A 19,568-nucleotide genomic window follows, 5' to 3' on the forward strand; every position below is an offset into this window, starting at 1 on the left:
ACTTCCTTCGTTACCTTTTATATCGCATGTCGAGATATGAGCTTTCTGCATGCATTTGTGTGTGTCCTGTCTCTGATGATCGGTAGCCATTGACGTCGGATTCCTTATTTGCTGTTTCGTTTTAATCTTATGAACAGGGCTTCTTATTGACTACACAATTTTCCACTTAAATCTTGTAAGAATGTCTGTCTTAGATGGCTCTCTGTTCAGTTCCAACATGGAGACATGAATGTTGCTTCGTCTTGATTCATAAAAAACATCAAATTTCGTTGTTCTTTGCACATTATTCTGTTAATATCTTAAGCAGGAGTTCAACCAGCCCGATATCCAATGTCGTCGGTTTTTGAAGGATGGCTGTAAGCTGCGAGCAGCTGATGAGGCATGTTTCTCTTGGGGTCGATTACGATCGGGACGAAAGAACCAAGTTTCAACCCTGGCTAGCCAAGATTTACTGAAGCATTTCTGGCAAGGTTTGTTTGTGGTTAATGATTTCCTCTTTTGCAGCTGAAATCAAAGAATCCAGCCTTGAGTATTCAAGTCAAGTGACCCAATGGTGCTTTTATTTCAATATCATCAGCTGGCTTCAGGTTGGTTTGAATGCGTATATTACATTATTTCATCACTACTTTGGTTACATTTCTTTTTCTTTGTTGGAATTCTTTGATATTCTAGCATTTTTCTCTAAAATGTTTTCACTGAGGATTCGATATGGTCATGAACGATCGTTCCCGATCGCAAATGGAAACCGAAAACAATTTATGAGTGATCTTGTTTGTTCCATTTGATGCAAAGTGAAATCAGAATTTGTTTTTGGTCAATTTATTTAGATTCTCTACTAGATGTCAAAATCAAAGAATCTTGTTCTTGTTCTTGTTCTTGTTCGAGTTGAGTTCTAAATTTATTTCGTGCTTGAATTATTATTTCGTTTGTGTTATTTTTTCGAATGATTTCTTAGAAAATATTAGCTTCATATATTCCCGATTTGACATTTTTTTCATCAATGAATCCTTGTGTCGACTCTCGTCTAGTTAGTGGTTTTTTCTTTAACCAGTTAGTGTTACTCGTCTTACATTGATTAGTTTAGGTTACTCACTTTCGTTTTCAACGGGTGAATGTATCTTCTGAGATAAGTTGATTGATACCTACCATCATATGATCGTAAGTCTAATTGCTATCTAGGTATAAAAGTCGTTCACGACATTGTTTTTATCGATGTTTTCATCTATAGTTCTCATTGACGATTCCAGTTTTTCAAATTTTTTTGCATACGTTTTATATTATCGTTTTCACGTTCATATATATTTCAATATATTTATATTTTACTGAAAGTTCTTACCTTTCTCATTATGGTAATTTGTTGAAGAGTTTTGTATCTACTTTATTATAGAGTAAATTTGAAATTATGCCAAAATTCAACTTTTTATTTTTATTTATTTATTTATTTTTATGAAGTTCTCTTTGTATCCAAATAAAATCACACAGAATTTACATATATTAGCTACTGTGTTGAATTTCTTTTAAATAAAATTCATGGCATTAATAAATATTTAATCATTTATAGATTTATGGACGTGTTTGAGTTTCAACCTCCCTCTAAACTCGATCTATTTTTTGATTTACTAACATTGTGTCATAATTGCACTCTTACAACAACGGGACAATGATTATGCAATACTTGTTCTAACTTAGTGAGTAAGTTAGCTGTGCAGAATCGAACTTTGTAGACAATTTGAACGTGTGGTTGAATCTCGAGTCACGTTTGGCATAAAGTATTTTATAAAACGTGAGCAATGAATGCATTGGAAACAGTTATAGAGATCGAAGTGTTATAGGTTAAAAGTGAATAAGTAACAACTACGCCTTTGATAACATATATAATCAGGGTAGAAAAAATTGACGATTAGTCATATTTCCATAGTCTTGGAGGGTGTAGACATGATGTTGATGAACGGTAATACACCCTACATCGACATAACAAGAATATTAAAGAGGGGTTTGGAACGGACATATGACCATAGACAATACGTCCTGGATGAGTATGAGAGAGCAGCTTGCAACGACACCTCACAAACTTCTCATTGAGGCAATACCATCCTATAGGCAAACATTTCAAGTTTTTGGATGCTCGAATCGGTGTGATCTGAGTGAAAGTAAGTAGAGTCACCTCTCGTCTTATTGCCCATACCTTTGATCCTCTCCAGGTTAATCCCAAACTAGTGTTTAATCAGGATAGGAATTACAATCTTAGTTCTTGCTATTAACGAGTATGTTTCGCGATATAACCTTAGTTCATCCTAAAACTCTGAGTGACAATTTTTATTAGAGCGTCTCGCTCGAAGAATACAAATAATTATAGCTGTAGAGATAAAACCATCCATATCTGATATAGCTATAAATACATTCGATAGTAATCTATATTAGCTCGTATTAAGCAATATTAACAATAATTTCATAAATTTAGAAACTAAATAAAAACAATCAAGGTGGGATAGCGCCAATCTTAGATAAAGGGCGAACTAGTAAAAACACAAAATTAAGAGGGGCGTTTATGTCATTTGGACAAATTACTATTTATTTATCCGTATAAATTTATAATAATTCATGAGTAATATTAATCCAAGGTTGAATTTCGTTTCCCGAGCTACCCGTCGATCGGAGCAGTTAAAAACACGCCATTAGAATTTTTATTCCGAAAAACCCCAAGAAAATGAGCGTTATTTTAACGTTCTTAAGGTCTCTTCGGTAAATTTAAAGGGCTTATTAATAATTTCACACCGAAAATTAAGCTAAATCTAAGACGGCCGAAGCGCGATCTAAATCTCAACCCCTCCCTTCCCCATTTCCACGATCTCTCTCTCTCTCCCTCTCTCTCCCTCCCTTTCTGATACAGAGAGAATACCATCTCCGGGCCGGCGACGTTATCGGCGGCGATTTGCGATCTAATCCGACAAACTCAAATTCTGTCATTGCCGGAGCAGGTAACATTCCGGTGACCAGAGTTGAAGCTAAAACCCTAACAATTGTTCGTTTCTAGTTAGATCCTGACTAGCTTGTCCGGATCTTACAAACTCGGTGGGAATGGCTTCTTCGGAAGCCGCTTCCCGTCTGAGCCTGGTCATATCCCCAGCTCTTGAGAAGATCATTAAGAATGCGTCGTGGCGGAAGCATTCCAAGCTCGCACATGAATGCAAATCTATTCTTGAACGCTTCACGTCCTCTTCGAAAGCTTCTTCTCCATCTTCTCCGTCATCTCCTACTGGTTCCGAAGCGGAAGGCTCTCTTCCTGGGCCACTCAACGATGGCGGTCCGATTGAATATTCGCTTGTCGAGTCAGAGTCCATTCTTAGCCCTCTTATGAATGCTTCATCCTCGGGAGTTCTCAAGATAGCTGATCCAGCAGTTGATTGCATTCAGAAGTTGATTGCGCATGGTTATTTGCGTGGCGAGGCTGACCCCAGCGGGGGCGCTGAGGGGAAACTACTGGCGAAGCTGATCGAATCGGTGTGCAAATGTCATGATTTAGGTGATGATGCTCTCGAGCTTTTGGTGCTCAAGGCACTGTTATCGGCTGTCACGTCGATCTCGTTACGAATTCACGGGGATTGTTTGCTTCAGATTGTTAAGACTTGTTACGATATCTACTTGGATAGTAAGAATGTGGTTAATCAAACTACAGCAAAAGCATCATTGATTCAAATGCTAGTGATCGTGTTTCGGAGAATGGAGGCAGATTCGTCTACAGTTCCGGTTCAGCCAATTGTTGTTGCGGAATTGATGGAACCAGTTGAGAAAGCGGACGCTGATGGGTCGATGACACAGTTCGTACAAGGGTTCATCACGAAAATTATGCAGGACATTGACGGGGTTTTGAATCCGGCCATACCAGGTAAGGTTTCCATAGGTGCACACGATGGTGCATTTGAGACTACTACGGTAGAAACAACGAATCCTGCTGATTTGCTGGATTCAACTGACAAGGATATGTTGGACGCAAAGTATTGGGAGATTAGTATGTACAAAACGGCATTGGAGGGAAGAAAAGGGGAGTTGGCAGATGGGGAGGGTGAGAGAGATGATGATTTGGAAGTTCAGATTGGTAATAAGCTGAGGAGGGATGCATTCTTAGTGTTTAGAGCTCTTTGTAAGTTATCCATGAAGACACCACCAAAGGAGGCAATGGCAGATCCGCAGTTAATGAAGGGGAAGATCGTCGCATTGGAATTGTTGAAAATTTTGCTGGAAAATGCTGGTGCTGTTTTTAGAACGAGTGAGAGGTATTCTGTGTTCTACATCATCCTTATAATTGGAAACTGCATTTTCTCGACATATATTTGCATGTGTCAATTTTTGAATCTTCAGCAGCCGTTGCTTCTGGTCAAATAATCATGCTTTTATGTGACTGGTCATATATGTGATTTTTCCCTACATAATTAACAAATATGTTATTTAGAGAAGGATTGGCTGAACAGTGACGGATAGATTTTGGGCTTTGAATGGTTTACTAATTTATTATTAAAGAGATTGGATTATGGGAAGGTTGTCCTAGTTAACTGGTCGGCAATGTTGTATCCTTTCACCTTTGTGAGGAGCAATGGAGTGCCTCGATCATCTTTTGTGGTCATGGGATTATGCTTTGGCAATCTGGATTTGTTTATTTCAGACCTTTAGTATTAGCATGATTTGGCCTAGAGTTCTCAGTTCTATGTTTGAGGAGTTATTGCAGCATTCACCCTTTAGTAAAAAGGGTTGTTTTTCTTGTGGGTAGCTGGCATTTATGATATGCTATGAGTCTTTGGGGAGAGAGGAACATTAGAGTGTTTAGATCTGTGGAACGGTGTGTTTTCTAGAGAGGAAGTTTGGTCTCTTGTTAGTTTTCATACCTCTCTCTGGCTTTGGTTGGTAAGGACCTCTATAGATATCTGTCAGAGTTCATTTTGTTTGACTAGAGCCCTGTTCTTTATTTCGACTCCTTTTGAAGTTGATTTTTTTTGTATGCCCGATGTATTTTTTCATTTTTGCAAAATGAAAGCTCGGTTTTCTCCGGTTAGTTTGCCTCTTTCTCAATTATGACTTCTTGTATTGAACTCTCGAGCCTTCTGGTACCTTTTTCACTAAATCTCTTTTTTCTCATTTGTCTAAACCAACCCTCCTCATATATTTACCTGGCTCTGGAAGACTAAAATATGAAAATCAGGTTATCTTGGGAAGGCTAAATTCCATAACTTTGTCTAAAGATTTTCTTCCTTGGTTCTAGGTCCTTTATGGCACATGTTATGAAGGAGGCCGGTGTAGGATCTAGACCACTTGCATTCGAGCTGTTCCTTAGAGTAGATGAAAGATGAATTTGTGGCAGATTATCCCCTCTGATATTAGTCTTCTTTGATTGATGTCCTTGTTATTGCTTTTTGATGAACTTCCTTTCTCACATGCAAAAAGTATATTTTAGATCTTACCATTTTGTACTTCTGTTGGCAAGATATTAGTACTAAAAAATGTGTATGCAACAGGTTTCTTGGTGCGATTAAGCAGTATTTGTGTCTTTCATTGTTGAAGAACAGCGCTTCAACTCTTATGATCATATTTCAGCTATCGTGCTCCATTTTCATCAGTCTGGTATCACGATTTAGAGCTGGTTTGAAAGCAGAGATTGGAGTATTTTTCCCTATGATTGTTCTGAGAGTTTTGGAAAATGTTGCTCAACCAAACTTTCAACAGAAGATGATAGTGCTTCGATTTGTTGAAAAGCTGTGCGTTGATTCCCAAATATTGGTGGATATTTTTATTAATTATGATTGTGATGTCAATTCATCCAACATATTTGAGAGGTAGGTCTGCAACTTTTCAGAAATTATGCTTGGTAAAGCAATAAGAATTTTCATTTTGATTGTGGGTTTCCTAAAATTCTTTTTCATTTGGTCTTTAAAATTTGACAGCCAACTTTTTTAGAAGTTTATTTATCCTGATACCTGATCCTTTCAGAATGGTCAATGGACTTCTTAAGACTGCTCAAGGTGTCCCTCCTGGTGTAGCAACTACACTGTTGCCACCTCAGGAGTCGACAATGAAACTTGAATCTATGAAGTGCTTAGTTGCTATCTTGAAGTCAATGGGAGACTGGTTGAATAAGCAGCTAAGGATTCCGGATCCTCATTCCACCAAAAAAATTGAAGTGGCTGAAAACAGCTCTGAAGCTGTTAGTGTTCCAATGTCAAATGGCACTTCTGACGAGCACGGTGAAGGATCAGATTCCCATTCTGAAGTTTCTACCGAGTCTTCTGAAGTTTTGACAATAGAGCAACGCCGTGCCTACAAACTTGAACTCCAGGTAAGCTGTCGCTCTATCTTTTGTTGCAATGTAAATCTTTTTGATGTTATCGTCCTAACTATTGTGGAACTACATGATGATTTGTGGCAGGAAGGTATATCACTTTTTAACCGCAAACCGAAGAAAGGAATTGAATTTCTTATCAATGCTAATAAGGTGGGAAGTTCACCTGAAGAGATAGCTGCATTTCTTAAAGATGCATCTGGTTTGGACAAGGCACTGATTGGTGATTATTTAGGGGAGAGAGAAGACTTATCACTTAAAGTAATGCATGCGTATGTGGATTCCTTTGACTTTCGAGGGTTGGAGTTTGATGAGGCTATTAGAGTATTTCTTAAAGGTTTTCGGTTGCCTGGTGAGGCACAGAAGATCGATCGTATTATGGAAAAGTTTGCTGAGCGTTATTGCAAATGTAATCCAAAAGCTTTTATAAGTGCTGACACGGCCTATGTTCTTGCCTACTCTGTGATATTGCTTAATACTGATGCCCATAACCCGATGGTGAAGAACAAGGTCAGACCATTATCTCTGATAATCTGGTTGATGTTAAAGACAAAATGCGGATATATTGCTCATTTTTTTTTTTTTTGGCTGATAAATATGCAGATGTCTGCCGAAGATTTCATTAGAAATAATCGTGGCGTTGATGATGGTAAAGATTTGCCCGAGGAGTATTTGAAATCATTATATGAAAGGATATCAAGAAATGAGATTAAAATGAAGGATGATGAATTGGCTCCTCAACAGAAACAGTCTACAAACTCCAACAAACTCTTGGGCTTCGACAGTATCCTAAACATTGTGATTCGTAAGCGAGGTGAGGACCAGAACATGGAAACCAGTGATGATCTTATCAGGCATATGCAAGAGCAATTTAAAGAGAAGGCTCGCAAGACTGAGTAAGATCGAATGGCTTTGCATGAAATATTCACTGCTATACTTCTTTTTCCTGATTTTTTGTTTTATATTATCTGCATACAAAACTGAATTTAAGGTGTGTTTTGATCTATGGATATTTGTAATTCCTTTCATCTCTATATTCTATCTAGAAAATAATGTTTCCCTTCAAAAGTTATAGGCTTCATTAAAGTTCCTTTGAAGCGTGATTTTGGTTGCTTCATAATAGAAAATTCTTGTCTTTTTTAGGTCAGTTTATTATGCAGCCACAGATGTTGTCATTCTTAGATTTATGATTGAGGTATGCTGGGCTCCTATGCTGGCTGCCTTCAGTGTTCCACTTGACCGAAGTGATGATGATGTTGTAATAGCTTTATGTCTTGAAGGCTTTCAATACGCTATCCATGTTACTGCAGTAATGTCCATGAAGACTCACAGAGATGCCTTTGTGACTTCACTTGCAAAGTTTACCTCCCTCCACTCTCCTGCTGATATCAAACAAAAAAATATTGATGCAATTAAGGTTGGTTTTTGTGTGCCCTGTCTTCTGTTTTTACTTTTGTTATCAGGATACGGGTGCGATACTCCTTGTATTACTTATGTTCATGGCTCACCCTCTACTAATCTCTAAAGAGGATATGTTCATTCCAAAACTAGCTTCAGGAGGAGAGAATCTTCAAATATCCCAATCCCTCACTGCTAGACTGCCCTTTGGCTACTTTTTGGAGTTTAAATCATATAGTTTGAATAATCGGTCCCTCGCTGCAATGAGGTGATACCTCGATGTAGTTAATGGAGTCAAAAAGTCTCCACCAGAAAGGATGGCTTGTAGTTGGCGATGCTGTCACTCTACCTCTCTATGTATTAGTAGCCCACAAGTGATATAAACCACGAAACAGGCCATTGGTTGGGTATAGGATCCTCACCGGTACAGCTGGTCATAGAACCATAATGAACCCCCTTGGACATAGTAGGACAGACTTTATGCATTATTGATACAGGAGAACAAATTCCGGCCTAATATGAAGGAAGGAAGGTGAAATGATACCGAAACTTAACGTGAGTTCCTGCAGCCTCAGTAATAAATCCCAACTACTTTGGGGTGGATATTCTGCTGAATCTTGCCTTTATCATTAGGTGATAAACAATAATCAATGTCTCAACTAGTTTATTTTGCTTAGACAAAGTGTTTGAGTATAGAATGTCTTCTGGAAAATATTTCTGAGTGATCTGTTATTAACTTTTTGTACTTTATGGAATATGTATCTGTCTCTGAAGGTGTTATCTGAAATTTCAATAGGCAATAGTTAAGATAGCAGACGAGGAGGGGAATTTTTTACAAGAAGCATGGGAACATATCTTGACATGTGTTTCTCGCTTTGAGCATTTACATCTCCTGGGTGAGGGTGCTCCTCCAGATGCCACTTTCTTTGCTTTTCCTCAAAATGAGTCTGAAAAGTCAAAGCAAACCAAGGGTACGATGCTTCCATTACTGAAAAAGAAAGGACTTGGGAGGATTCAATATGCAGCAGCTGCGGTGATGAGGGGTTCATATGATAGTGCTGGTATAACCGGCAATGCTTCTGGAGTCACATCAGAACAGATGAACAATTTAGTTTCTAATCTAAACATGTTGGAACAAGTTGGAAGCTCTGAAATGAACCGCATCTTCACAAGGAGTCAAAAGTTAAACAGTGAAGCTATTGTGGACTTTGTTAAGGCCCTTTGCAAGGTTTCTGTGGAGGAGTTGCGTTCCACATCTGATCCTCGTGTCTTCAGCCTTACAAAAATTGTTGAGATTGCGTATGCACTTTTGCCCTGTTCATTTTCTGCAAATCTCAGTTTTTTTCTTAATTCGTGCTTAATGATAAGCACAAATTTGTTTATTTATGGAATTCATGATGAATTTTGTCCAACATTTCAGGCACTATAACATGAACCGCATCCGGCTTGTATGGTCGAGCATCTGGCATGTACTTTCTGATTTCTTTGTGACCATTGGATGCTCTGAAAACCTTTCAATTGCAATATTTGCAATGGATTCCTTACGTCAACTGTCTATGAAATTCTTAGACCGGGAAGAGCTGGCTAATTACAACTTCCAGAATGAATTTATGAAGCCTTTTGTCATTGTAATGCGTAAGAGTAGCGCTGTTGAGATTCGAGAATTGATTATTAGATGCGTCTCTCAGATGGTCTTGTCTCGAGTTAATAACGTTAAATCCGGATGGAAGAGCATGTTCATGGTATGAAAAGCCTATATGAACTTCATCCTAGTTTTTATTCTATTTTTTTCATGACTTGAAAGTTTCTTATCATCTGGTCACTTCTTGAGGAATTGCTGTTTTTTCTTTATTCAGGTTTTCACTACAGCCGCTTATGATGACCACAAGAATATTGTTCTTCTGGCCTTTGAAATAATTGAAAAGATCATACGAGACTATTTTCCATACATTACGGAGACCGAAACAACCACCTTTACAGATTGTGTGAATTGCCTAATCGCATTTACCAATAATCGGTTCAACAAAGATATTAGCCTCAATGCCATTGCTTTTCTACGTTTCTGTGCAACCAAACTTGCTGAAGGAGATCTTGGATTCTCTTCAAGAAACAAGGACAAGGAGCTCGCTGGAAGAGGTTCTCTTTCACCTCGGAGAGCAAAAGATAGCAAACATGATGCAGAGATGACTGACAAAGACAACCATCTCTATTTCTGGTTCCCTTTGTTAGCTGGTAATGACGCTGCTCAATTTGCCTCTTATTTAAACTGCCAAACATTTGTATGCAGACAATATCGAGTGCTTTTTTATACCGATATGAACTTTTTCTTTTAAACAAAAGGGAAACCAAACTTGATTTTGCTAGAGTAACTTTACTTCCTTCTAATGACACTCATATATTTTGTTTCTGACTTTGCAGGCTTGTCAGAACTTAGCTTTGATCCCAGGCCTGAGATCCGGAAAAGTGCCTTACAAGTGTTGTTTGATACCTTACGCAAGCATGGTCACCTTTTCTCCTTACCATTGTGGGAACGGGTTTTTGAGTCTGTTCTGTTTCCTATATTTGATTATGTCCGACATGCTATCGATCCATCGAGTGCAAGTTCATCAGAGCAGGGAATGGATAGCGAGAATGGTGAACTTGATCAAGATGCCTGGTTATACGAAACTTGTACTTTGGCTCTACAACTAGTTGTTGATCTTTTTGTCAAATTTTATAGCACTGTCAATCCCCTTCTGAAGAAAGTGTTGACACTTCTGGTTAGCTTTATTAAGCGTCCTCACCAAAGTCTTGCTGGCATTGGTATTGCTGCATTTGTTCGCTTGATGAGCAATGCTGGGGATTTATTTTCCGAGGAGAAGTGGCAAGAAGTGGTTTTCTCATTAAAAGAAGCAACAACTGCGACGCTTCCCGATTTCACTTTCCTTGTCGATTCTGATTCTACAATAAGGAGCCATAGAATTGAGTTGAAGGGAGAGGGTAATGCAGAGTCTAATGGTTCTGAATTGCCTTACGACGATTCGGAAAGCCTGACCGTGCAACATGTTTACACTTCAATATCTGATGCCAAGTGTCGGGCTGCTGTTCAGCTTTTATTGATCCAGGTAGGTTTCATAAGCTTACCCGTCTCTGTCTTTATGGTAATACATGTGATTCTTTGATATTTTAGTCTCAAGGAGTCGAATATAGTATTGGTAGGTAATGTAGCTTGCTTTAAAACTGGAGAAGCTTCTAATTTGTTGATATGCAACTTTTCTGCTGTTTTGGATTTCTATCAATGAAATCTGACAGTTATCTTGTAAAATTTGGCAGGCAGTTATGGAGATATACAATATGTACCGGTCTCACCTTTCAACTAAAAACGTGTTGGTCCTATTCGACGCTTTGCACAGTGTAGCATCTCATGCACATAACATTAATGCCAGTTCGGCCATACGTTCTAAGCTACAAGAGTTTGCCTCCATAACACAAATGCAAGACCCTCCACTGTTACGACTCGAAAATGAGTCTTACCAAATATGCCTCACTTTTGTACAAAACCTCATTGTGGATGGACCTTATGATTATGAGGAAGCAGAGGTCGAATCATGCCTTACTAAACTTTGTCACGAGGTGTTGCAATTCTATATCGAAACAGCACGGTATGGGAATGTGGCTGAAGCATCAGTTAGTAGTGGCACACAACCACATTGGCCAATTCCTTTAGGCTCTGGCAAGCGAAGGGAATTAGCTGCTCGGGCGCCTCTTATCGTAGCAATCCTTCAGGCCATTTGTAACCTAAACGAGGCTTCATTCGAGAAGAACTTGGCTGGCTTCTTCCCATTATTGTCTAGCTTGATAAGCTGTGAACATGGCTCAAATGAGGTCCAGGTAGCTCTCAGTGATATGCTCAGTACTACAGTCGGTCCCATTTTGCTTCGGTCTTGTTGATCTTCTTGGTAAGTCCAGCCCTCACATTTTGAAATGTATGATAAAATCTTTATTGAATCCTTATAGTCCCTTTTTTGTTTACTCCAGAAGATTTTTGGTTACATTTTCTTGCTTCATTTACCCACACCATAAGCTTAGTCTCGTAGCATAAAGATGTAGGGATGGTTTTGAATTTTTGTTAGTATTTCTGAACCGCATTGCATCTAAATTTATTCTGGAGAGTCACCTCTCCATTCAGAATTCATAGTAGTATAATTTCTTGGTATGTTCATACATACATAAATACATACGTACGTACATGCATACATACATATATTATACGTATATATTGTTAGAAATCACGACTCGAGCATAAACTCTCACGGCTTTGCTTTGGGTTTCCCCAAAAGGCCTCATATCTAGAGATAGTATTCCTAAGCCTTCCCTGAGGTTTATGGAGCTCTCGAATAGCCTCCTCTTAATCGAGGCTCGACTCCTTTCTCTGGAGCCCTCGAATAAAGTACACAATTTATTCGACACTTTAGTCACTTTTGACTACACTTTCGAGACTCACAATTCTTGGTTCGATATTTGAGGATTCTATTGACATGGTTAAGTTTTAGGGCATGGCTCTGATATCATATTGTAAATCACGACTCTCCACAATGGTATGATATTGTCTATTTTGAGCATAAGCTCTCATGGGTTTACTTTGGGCTTCTCCAAAAGACCTCATACCAATGGAGATAGTATTCTTCACTTATAAACCCGTGATCTTCCACTAAATTAACTAATGTGGGACTCACACTCTCAATAATCCTCAACATTATGTATGTATACTATAAGAAATTAGTTTTATTATAAGCTGTGAAACTGCATGTTCAATGACGCAGGAGATGTCTCAATTTTATGCTGAAGTGCTGATGTATATTTGGGACGTTAATTTGGTAATGTTTATCTGTTTACAGCGCAGAGCAAAAGGGGCGGAGGTATCCTTTCCTATACTTCCCTACAAATATTAAGATTTTAAACCCTTTTCCCCCCAAATTTTTAGTATGAAAATATTCCATATGTATATAAAAAGGTTCCAAGGTAAAATTTTACCTGGAGGTTTCTCGGGCGAAGAATTTTCCATTTGAGGAATGGTTGGGTTGAATTGGGTCGAGTTTTTTCTTTTTCTTTTTCTTTTTCTTTCTTCTAGGTTTAGTTTCGGGTTAATTTATATATATATCTATATATATATTCTGGTTAATTTCATTAGAAAGTAAGATATTTGATAAGTACACTTTACTCTTAAATTTTGGTTGAAAATCTAAATTTGCGTTTAGATTAGAGATAAGTAATAAACATGATCATTTCATTAACATAAGAGATTATATATACCATATAACTCCAAATCAATCACTTTCCCTCCACATGGTACAAGTCAAATCACTATATTTGTAGTCTTGTTTTCTAAATTAGCTCGAAATTATTATTAAAATAGAAATCTTTTAGAATTTTGAATGAAAATTGGGATATATAATGGTGCAACGGTAACATAGAGTGATGGTTCTATGTTCTAGTTTTCGTTTTGGAACCTTTATAAAATATTAAAGGTAATATTACTAAGAAAATATATATTATATTTTAAAAAATTAAAAAGAGATTTAATAAATGAAGCTATTCTCTTTACCTCATTCTCTCAAAATTTTATGTGTGTTCTAATCCATATGAGATGATGTTCACTTTAAAACACAAAGAGATTTAATATTATATTTACATAAATCCAATATCGAGTTGATATTTAATATAATAATTATGAATAAATATTGAATTTTCTATTAAATACATTAAGTAAATTAATTCATAAAATAAATAGAATTAAGATCTCCCAAAAGTTGGATTTCCTTTTACATTCTTTATTATTAATAACTTCGCTTAAATCGGTATGTTCCTTATACTTAATTGTTTCCAACAAGAAAAAAAGAGTTGAGGAGAGATCAAGCAGCCAAATTGTACTTTATATATTATTTTATTAGTTAAATTACAACTTTACCCTTTAAATTAATTTTTCAATTATGTTTCGAATTTAATTTGTCACTCTTTAAAAGTGAATATACTAAATAATATTAAAAGTTCGAGACCTAATTGTAATATATATATATTTTCGATTTTTGTTTCAGATTAACAATATATGTGGAGTAAAAAAAGAAATAAATATCTTAAACTTTGACTTTTTAACTTTGTTTATCGAGATAAATATCTTAAAATTTTGACGTCTTATCCAATTAAACTATATTTAAACGAGTAAAAAATTAGGGGAAATTTAAAAATGAGCACTATCTCTCTCTAAATTGTATCTCTATAAATGAGGATAGGGAGAGAGGGATAGGTGGGAGGGTGTCAGCGCCATCCCCGGGGGGTCACTGATGATGAGTGAGAATGGGAACTGGGAATTGGCAGTTGCATGCTGTGTTTTTTTGTGTAAGTTTCTTCATTGCCTTTGCCCACACTTACCGGTTGCCCATTCAACCAACAACCCTCTTGGGCTTTGCGCGCAGTCAAACTCTCTTTTTTAAGCTTTTAATTCTTTCCCCCCCCCTCTACTTATTTTATTTTATTTTAATTTTTCACAAAATGCTTTTTAAAAAAAAAAAAAAAATTTTAAAAAAAATCAAAATTAGAGATTCAGTTTATTCTTTTAACTAAAAAATAAAATAAAATTGCTTTGCTTATTGATTAAGCCGAAATGCATAAGAGCGCGTGTATGAAACGCGGTAAATGAGTAGATGAGAGGGAGGGAAAGAGGCAGTGATAGGCACGCGCCAATAAGTATAGAGGGGGGTGGGACCCACGGGGAGCGCAATTCCCGAGGACCCCACACGTGCTCCTCCTTATCTGAGTGCATGCCCTTAATTCCGCAGATTCCTGCCACCCAAACAACAACCAACTTTCTTACCTTTTTACCCCTCTCATTTTTATGTCTCCATAAATTATTTTTTATTTTTTTAATAATAAAAAATCATATATATATATATATATATATATATATATATAAAATTCTCTTTGTTTTTCATTTTTTTTAATAATAATAATAATAATTTATAATTAAAATAAATATTTGAAATTAGGCTAATTTACTAGATGACATGTATTTAAGTCGATTTTATATAATTAAAATTTAATGACACAGTCATACAACATGAGCTTAACTCAATTTTTTTAGATTAGATGTTTCAATCTCTAGTGTACTTAAAAAAAAAAAAAAAAAACAGCAACATGAAATTATATATATTGTTATGTATAAATTTTTATATTCAATTATATTGTAATAATCTAGATCTACTGCTGGTAGATATTGTCCTTCTTGGACTTCCCCTTTCGGGTTTCCTCTCAAGCCTTTAAAATGTGTTTACTAGGTGAAGGTTTCTACACCCTTATAAAGGGTGATTTGTTCTCCTCTCCAACTAATGTGGGACATCGTGCTAGCGGTGGATCTGGGTTGTTACGAATGGTATCAGAGCCAGTCACTACATGATGTGCCAGTCTTCTCGCTGTTCCCCCAAAGGGGTAGACACGAAGCGATGTGCCAATAAGAACACTGGGTCCCAAAGGGGGATGGATTGTGATGTCCCTGGGAAGGAGGACAAATCATCCTTTATAAAGGTGTGGAAATCTTCCGTTAGTAGACGCGTTTTAAAGTGTTGAAGGGAAGCTCGAGAGGAAAAGTCCAAAGAAAACAATATTCGCTTCGGGCGAAGGTTGTAACAAACATTGAATAGTTAATAATTAAATTATGGGATTAGCAAGAAATTAATTATATTAATATGGTTGTATTGATGAATAGATTTTAGAGACAAAAAGACATTATTGAGGGAAGAGAGAAAACATGGGATGTTGGGGCCAATGGAGAAATATATATATATATATATAATAAATATTAAATATAATTGAATTGATTGTGGTGTAAGAGTGAGTGAAGAAGAGAGGGAGAAAGAGGGATGTGGTGGGACCCACTTCCCACCGCCCATGCGCATGCTTTTCTATAACCCATTCCTTTGCCCTAATTCTAATCTATTTTAATCTCGCTTTAAACTCGACTATCTCTCCATTCAACTTGAGTATAGTTCAATTAATATATATTGTTGGATGATGGAAGTCCCACATCAGCTAATTTAGAGAATGATCATAGGTTTATAAGTGAGTAATACTAACTTCGGTATGAGGCCTCTTGGGAAGCCCAAAGCAAAGCCATGAGAGCTTAACTCAAAGTGGACAATATCATACAATTGTGGAGAGTCGTGTTCGTCTAATATATATATATAATTTTTTTTTTTACGTGTTCTAATTCTTTCACTCGTGTTCGTCTAACATATATATATATATATATATACACACGTGTTCTAATTCTTTCACAATTGCACTAAAGGAAATTACGAAGAATTCACGTTGATATATTTTTCGAAGAATAAAAAAGAAATATATATATATATATATATATATATATAATTTTGAATTTTGTTTTAAAATTTTAATCAATTATTTCTTTTAGAGTTAAGAAATGTCCGGTTTTTTTATATTAATATTGTAATTCAAATAATAGGTCGACAATTTAAAGACGAGACATACAATTTTATCGACTAGAGATAATACCTCGCATGACATTAGATTATATTCTCACAAAATATTTCATATTTCATCTTATTAAAAAATAATAATAATTTTAAATAATACTTCATCAAGAGTTACATGCATAGCCATTAAAACTTTAAATTTATACATCTAAAAAAAAACCTTTTAGTTATTTTCCATTTCTTTAACTGTTAATATATCCTAAAATAGTAAAATAGTAAGAACATCGAAATTTTAAGACATCAGATGTCAGTTGACCAAAATCTTAATGATAGTAGTATTTTTTTCAACGAAAAAATTAATATTATCGTAATAATAAATATAAATGATAAATAAGTTTCATTACATAATAAAAATGAACTAATAATTTTGTAGTTTTTTTTTTTTTTTTTTTTTTTTTTTTGAAAAAAAGAATAATTTAGGGGAAAAAAAGAAAAATAAATAAACAAAATTAAGCACTTTTTAGTGTGAAAAGAGGCATCATCGTTCATTTCCATTCCATTTTCTCTCCACAATCGAAAATCTTCAAATTTTTTCAGCTCAAATCATCAAAATCAAAGCTCAGTTCGTGGGTTTTTGAAATCATTGAACAATTTGTGGTTTCAAAGCTTAATTTTATATTAATTCTGTGTAAAACTGTAATGGATCGAGCCGCCGCCGGCGCCGCTCACGGCCGTCATCTTCCGCCGCCGTTCATTTCAAGAGACCTTCAACTCAATCCCCACCACCATTTCCTCCATCAAAACCCCGATCAACACAACGGAAATGGTATCTCTGACGGCGGCGCCGCCGTGGAGCTGAAGGAGTTAAGCGGCGGCGAGGGCTCGAGACGGCCACGAGGACGCCCGGCTGGGTCTAAGAACAAGCCGAAGCCGCCGATGATAATCACACGCGACAGCGCTAATGCACTACGGTGCCACGTCATTGAAATCGCCAACGCCAACGACGTGATCGAAACCCTAACGATTTTCGCACGTCAGCGCCAACGTGGCATTTGCATTCTGACCGGCGCCGGAGCGGTCACTAACGTCACACTCAAACAGCCGGCTGCCTCCGCTGCCGGTGCGGTGATCGCTCTGCCGGGGAGATTTGAGATTCTTTCGCTGTCGGGGTCGTTTCTGCCGCCGCCTGCGCCACCAGTAGCGTCGAGGCTGACCGTGTATTTATCGGGCAGGCAGGGGCAGGTTATAGGAGGAAGTGTGGTGGGACCACTTTTGAGTTCGGGACCGGTGGTGATTACTGCGGCTTCGTTTGGAAACGCGGCGTACGAGAGGCTGCCGTTGGAGGACGATGAAATGGCGGTGGAGACAGCGGCGGAGGCTGGAAGTAGTCCGGTTAAGTCGCCGGGAACTGCCGTGCAACAGCCACAATTTTCGCCGGAATTTCATGGAATGGCGCCAAATCTAATGAATACCTGTCAATTGCCGACGGCGCCCTACTGGGGCACAGGTCGTACTCCGCCATTTTAGCCCCAAAAAACATAAACTTTTATGAAAATTGTGTGTTTTTTTTTTTTTGGTGTGTAATTTTGTTTATTTTGAATAAACCTTAATTTCTTCGCAATTTATTTTTGGTTAAAATTAATTAATAATTTCAGAAAATGGAGGGGGAAAAACCTTAATTTCAGCGCAATTTAATTTTTGGTTAAAATTAATTAATAATTGTTGGTTCTTTGAGCTGAATTGGAATTCAAAGATGCTTCTTCTGGTAGCTTAGAGATGAAGCNTTTTTAATTTTTAATTTTTAATTTTAATTTTTGGTCTTTTGGTTTGAAGTTCTAGGTAAGTTTTTTCCAGAATGTTAACACAGCTGGAAATATTTTAAACAAAAAAAGGGGTTTAATTTTGATTTTTCTTTTTTATATTTATTTCCTTCCTTACCCAAATATATATATAATTTCTGGGAGTTTTTTAATCATAAAAGACGGAAATGGAGGCGAAGTTGGAGCGGAGATTCAAAATTCTGACCTCGTGAATTAGTACATATTTTATGTCAGTTGTAGGTTGAGCTCTACGGTTTAAAGTGTTCAAAATTACTGTCACATGTTGTTTTATAGAGAGATTAGGGTTGACGGTGAGGCGAAAAACTGATTAGCTAATATTTTTTTTTGCTTATGAATGTTATCAAACGAGACCTAAATAAACTCGAAAATCTCATCTTGCGGTTCTAAATCTTTGTCTATGTATTGTTTTGATAGAGAAATTTTTGTCCAAAGTGAAACCCTAGCTACCTAATTTGGTATGGGGCTTTAGGTTTAATTAGCTATGGCTCTAGGTTTTGGTTTTCTCATTCATGGAGTTTCCACCATTACCAAAAATATTCCTTTTATTTATCTATTTATTTATTATTTGGTTAAAATTAGGTTTTGGTCCATGTTTTTTATTTAGTTTTTAAATTCATAATAAAATCTCAAAAACCAAAAAATAATTATCAAAACCACTATAAATATAATGATTTCAAAATTTTTCTTTGAATAGGAACAACTGATTGGAATTAGTAAAAAAAAATTCAGTGTTTTTCCTTCTATCATATCATATTTGCATGTTATTAAAAGTAACGGTAGAGTTCATCGATTTTAATAAATATAAGAATAAAAATAAAACAATAGTTAGAACGAAGATAGTATGGTAGTCCTACTTTTATCACCTTAGGCCTAGGGTTCCAAATCCTGGTTCGAATTTTGTATAGGGAAATGTTGGGACCTTTACGTGTCGAATCTAGTTCTAAATCCTAATCCGAATAATGTACAATTCTTTAAAAAGTCCCCCATAATTTTTTTTCTTATATCGTATGGTAAAATGGGTATGATATGAACATAATTTAGAAATAATATAGGTCCAAAAGCATGAAAACATTAATGAATAAAACAACAACTATGTACAAACAAATGAGCACTAGTACTAGAAGAACGTCATTAATTATGTAAATAAACCTCCATGAATGAACAAAAATGGATGGTGACTTGTTTGGGAGGGTAAATTTAGAATTTAGAAGATAAAACAACCAATATAATTATGAAATAAGAATAAATTTAGTGTAATGATTCAAGCTCACTGTTAGCAAATATTGTTTACCTTAGTTCGTTGCGTATCGCCGTCAGCCTCACGACACGTATAATAATGAGAGATTTTCACACCCTATCAAAAATGTTCAATTAATAATTAAAAGAGAGAGGGAGAGAAATTGAGTTGATAGAATAGGCAAAAATAAAGATTCCCAAAAACTAGACTAAATGATTTATTTTTCTTTTAACTTTCTGCTGCTCTTCTTTCAAGAAGGAACAATTAGCTTTCACCAAAAAACCAAAAGTGTGGCTGAA

General features: G+C 36.4%; 2 protein-coding genes across 3 annotated transcripts; both read left to right on the forward strand.

Moving 5' to 3' along the window:
• The first annotated feature begins 2,805 nt into the window (after positions 1-2,805).
• LOC111799660 (brefeldin A-inhibited guanine nucleotide-exchange protein 2-like) lies at positions 2,806-12,915 on the forward strand. Of its 2 annotated transcripts, XM_023683092.1 has the most exons (12): positions 2,806-4,274; positions 5,508-5,825; positions 5,980-6,325; positions 6,416-6,838; positions 6,932-7,224; positions 7,472-7,745; positions 8,523-9,025; positions 9,147-9,468; positions 9,583-9,958; positions 10,145-10,830; positions 11,039-11,664; positions 12,604-12,915. In XM_023683092.1, the coding sequence occupies exons 1-11, from the start codon at positions 3,079-3,081 to the stop codon at positions 11,654-11,656; spliced, it is 5,355 nt and encodes a 1,784-aa protein (XP_023538860.1). In that variant the 5' UTR covers positions 2,806-3,078; the 3' UTR covers positions 11,657-11,664; positions 12,604-12,915. The 2 variants fall into 2 exon arrangements, with proteins under 2 accessions (XP_023538860.1, XP_023538858.1); XM_023683090.1 differs by lacking the exon at positions 12,604-12,915 and having other exon boundaries at positions 11,039-11,896.
• Positions 12,916-16,789: 3,874 nt separating this feature from the next.
• Positions 16,790-17,718, forward strand: LOC111800959 (AT-hook motif nuclear-localized protein 22-like). The gene has a single exon (XM_023684894.1). The coding sequence runs from the start codon at positions 16,891-16,893 to the stop codon at positions 17,716-17,718; it is 828 nt and encodes a 275-aa protein (XP_023540662.1). The 5' UTR covers positions 16,790-16,890.
• Positions 17,719-19,568: the final 1,850 nt, after the last annotated feature.

The sequence above is a fragment of the Cucurbita pepo genome, chromosome LG08, assembly GCF_002806865.2.
Source record: "Cucurbita pepo subsp. pepo cultivar mu-cu-16 chromosome LG08, ASM280686v2, whole genome shotgun sequence".
In the NCBI taxonomy this organism is placed as follows: domain Eukaryota; kingdom Viridiplantae; phylum Streptophyta; class Magnoliopsida; order Cucurbitales; family Cucurbitaceae; genus Cucurbita; species Cucurbita pepo.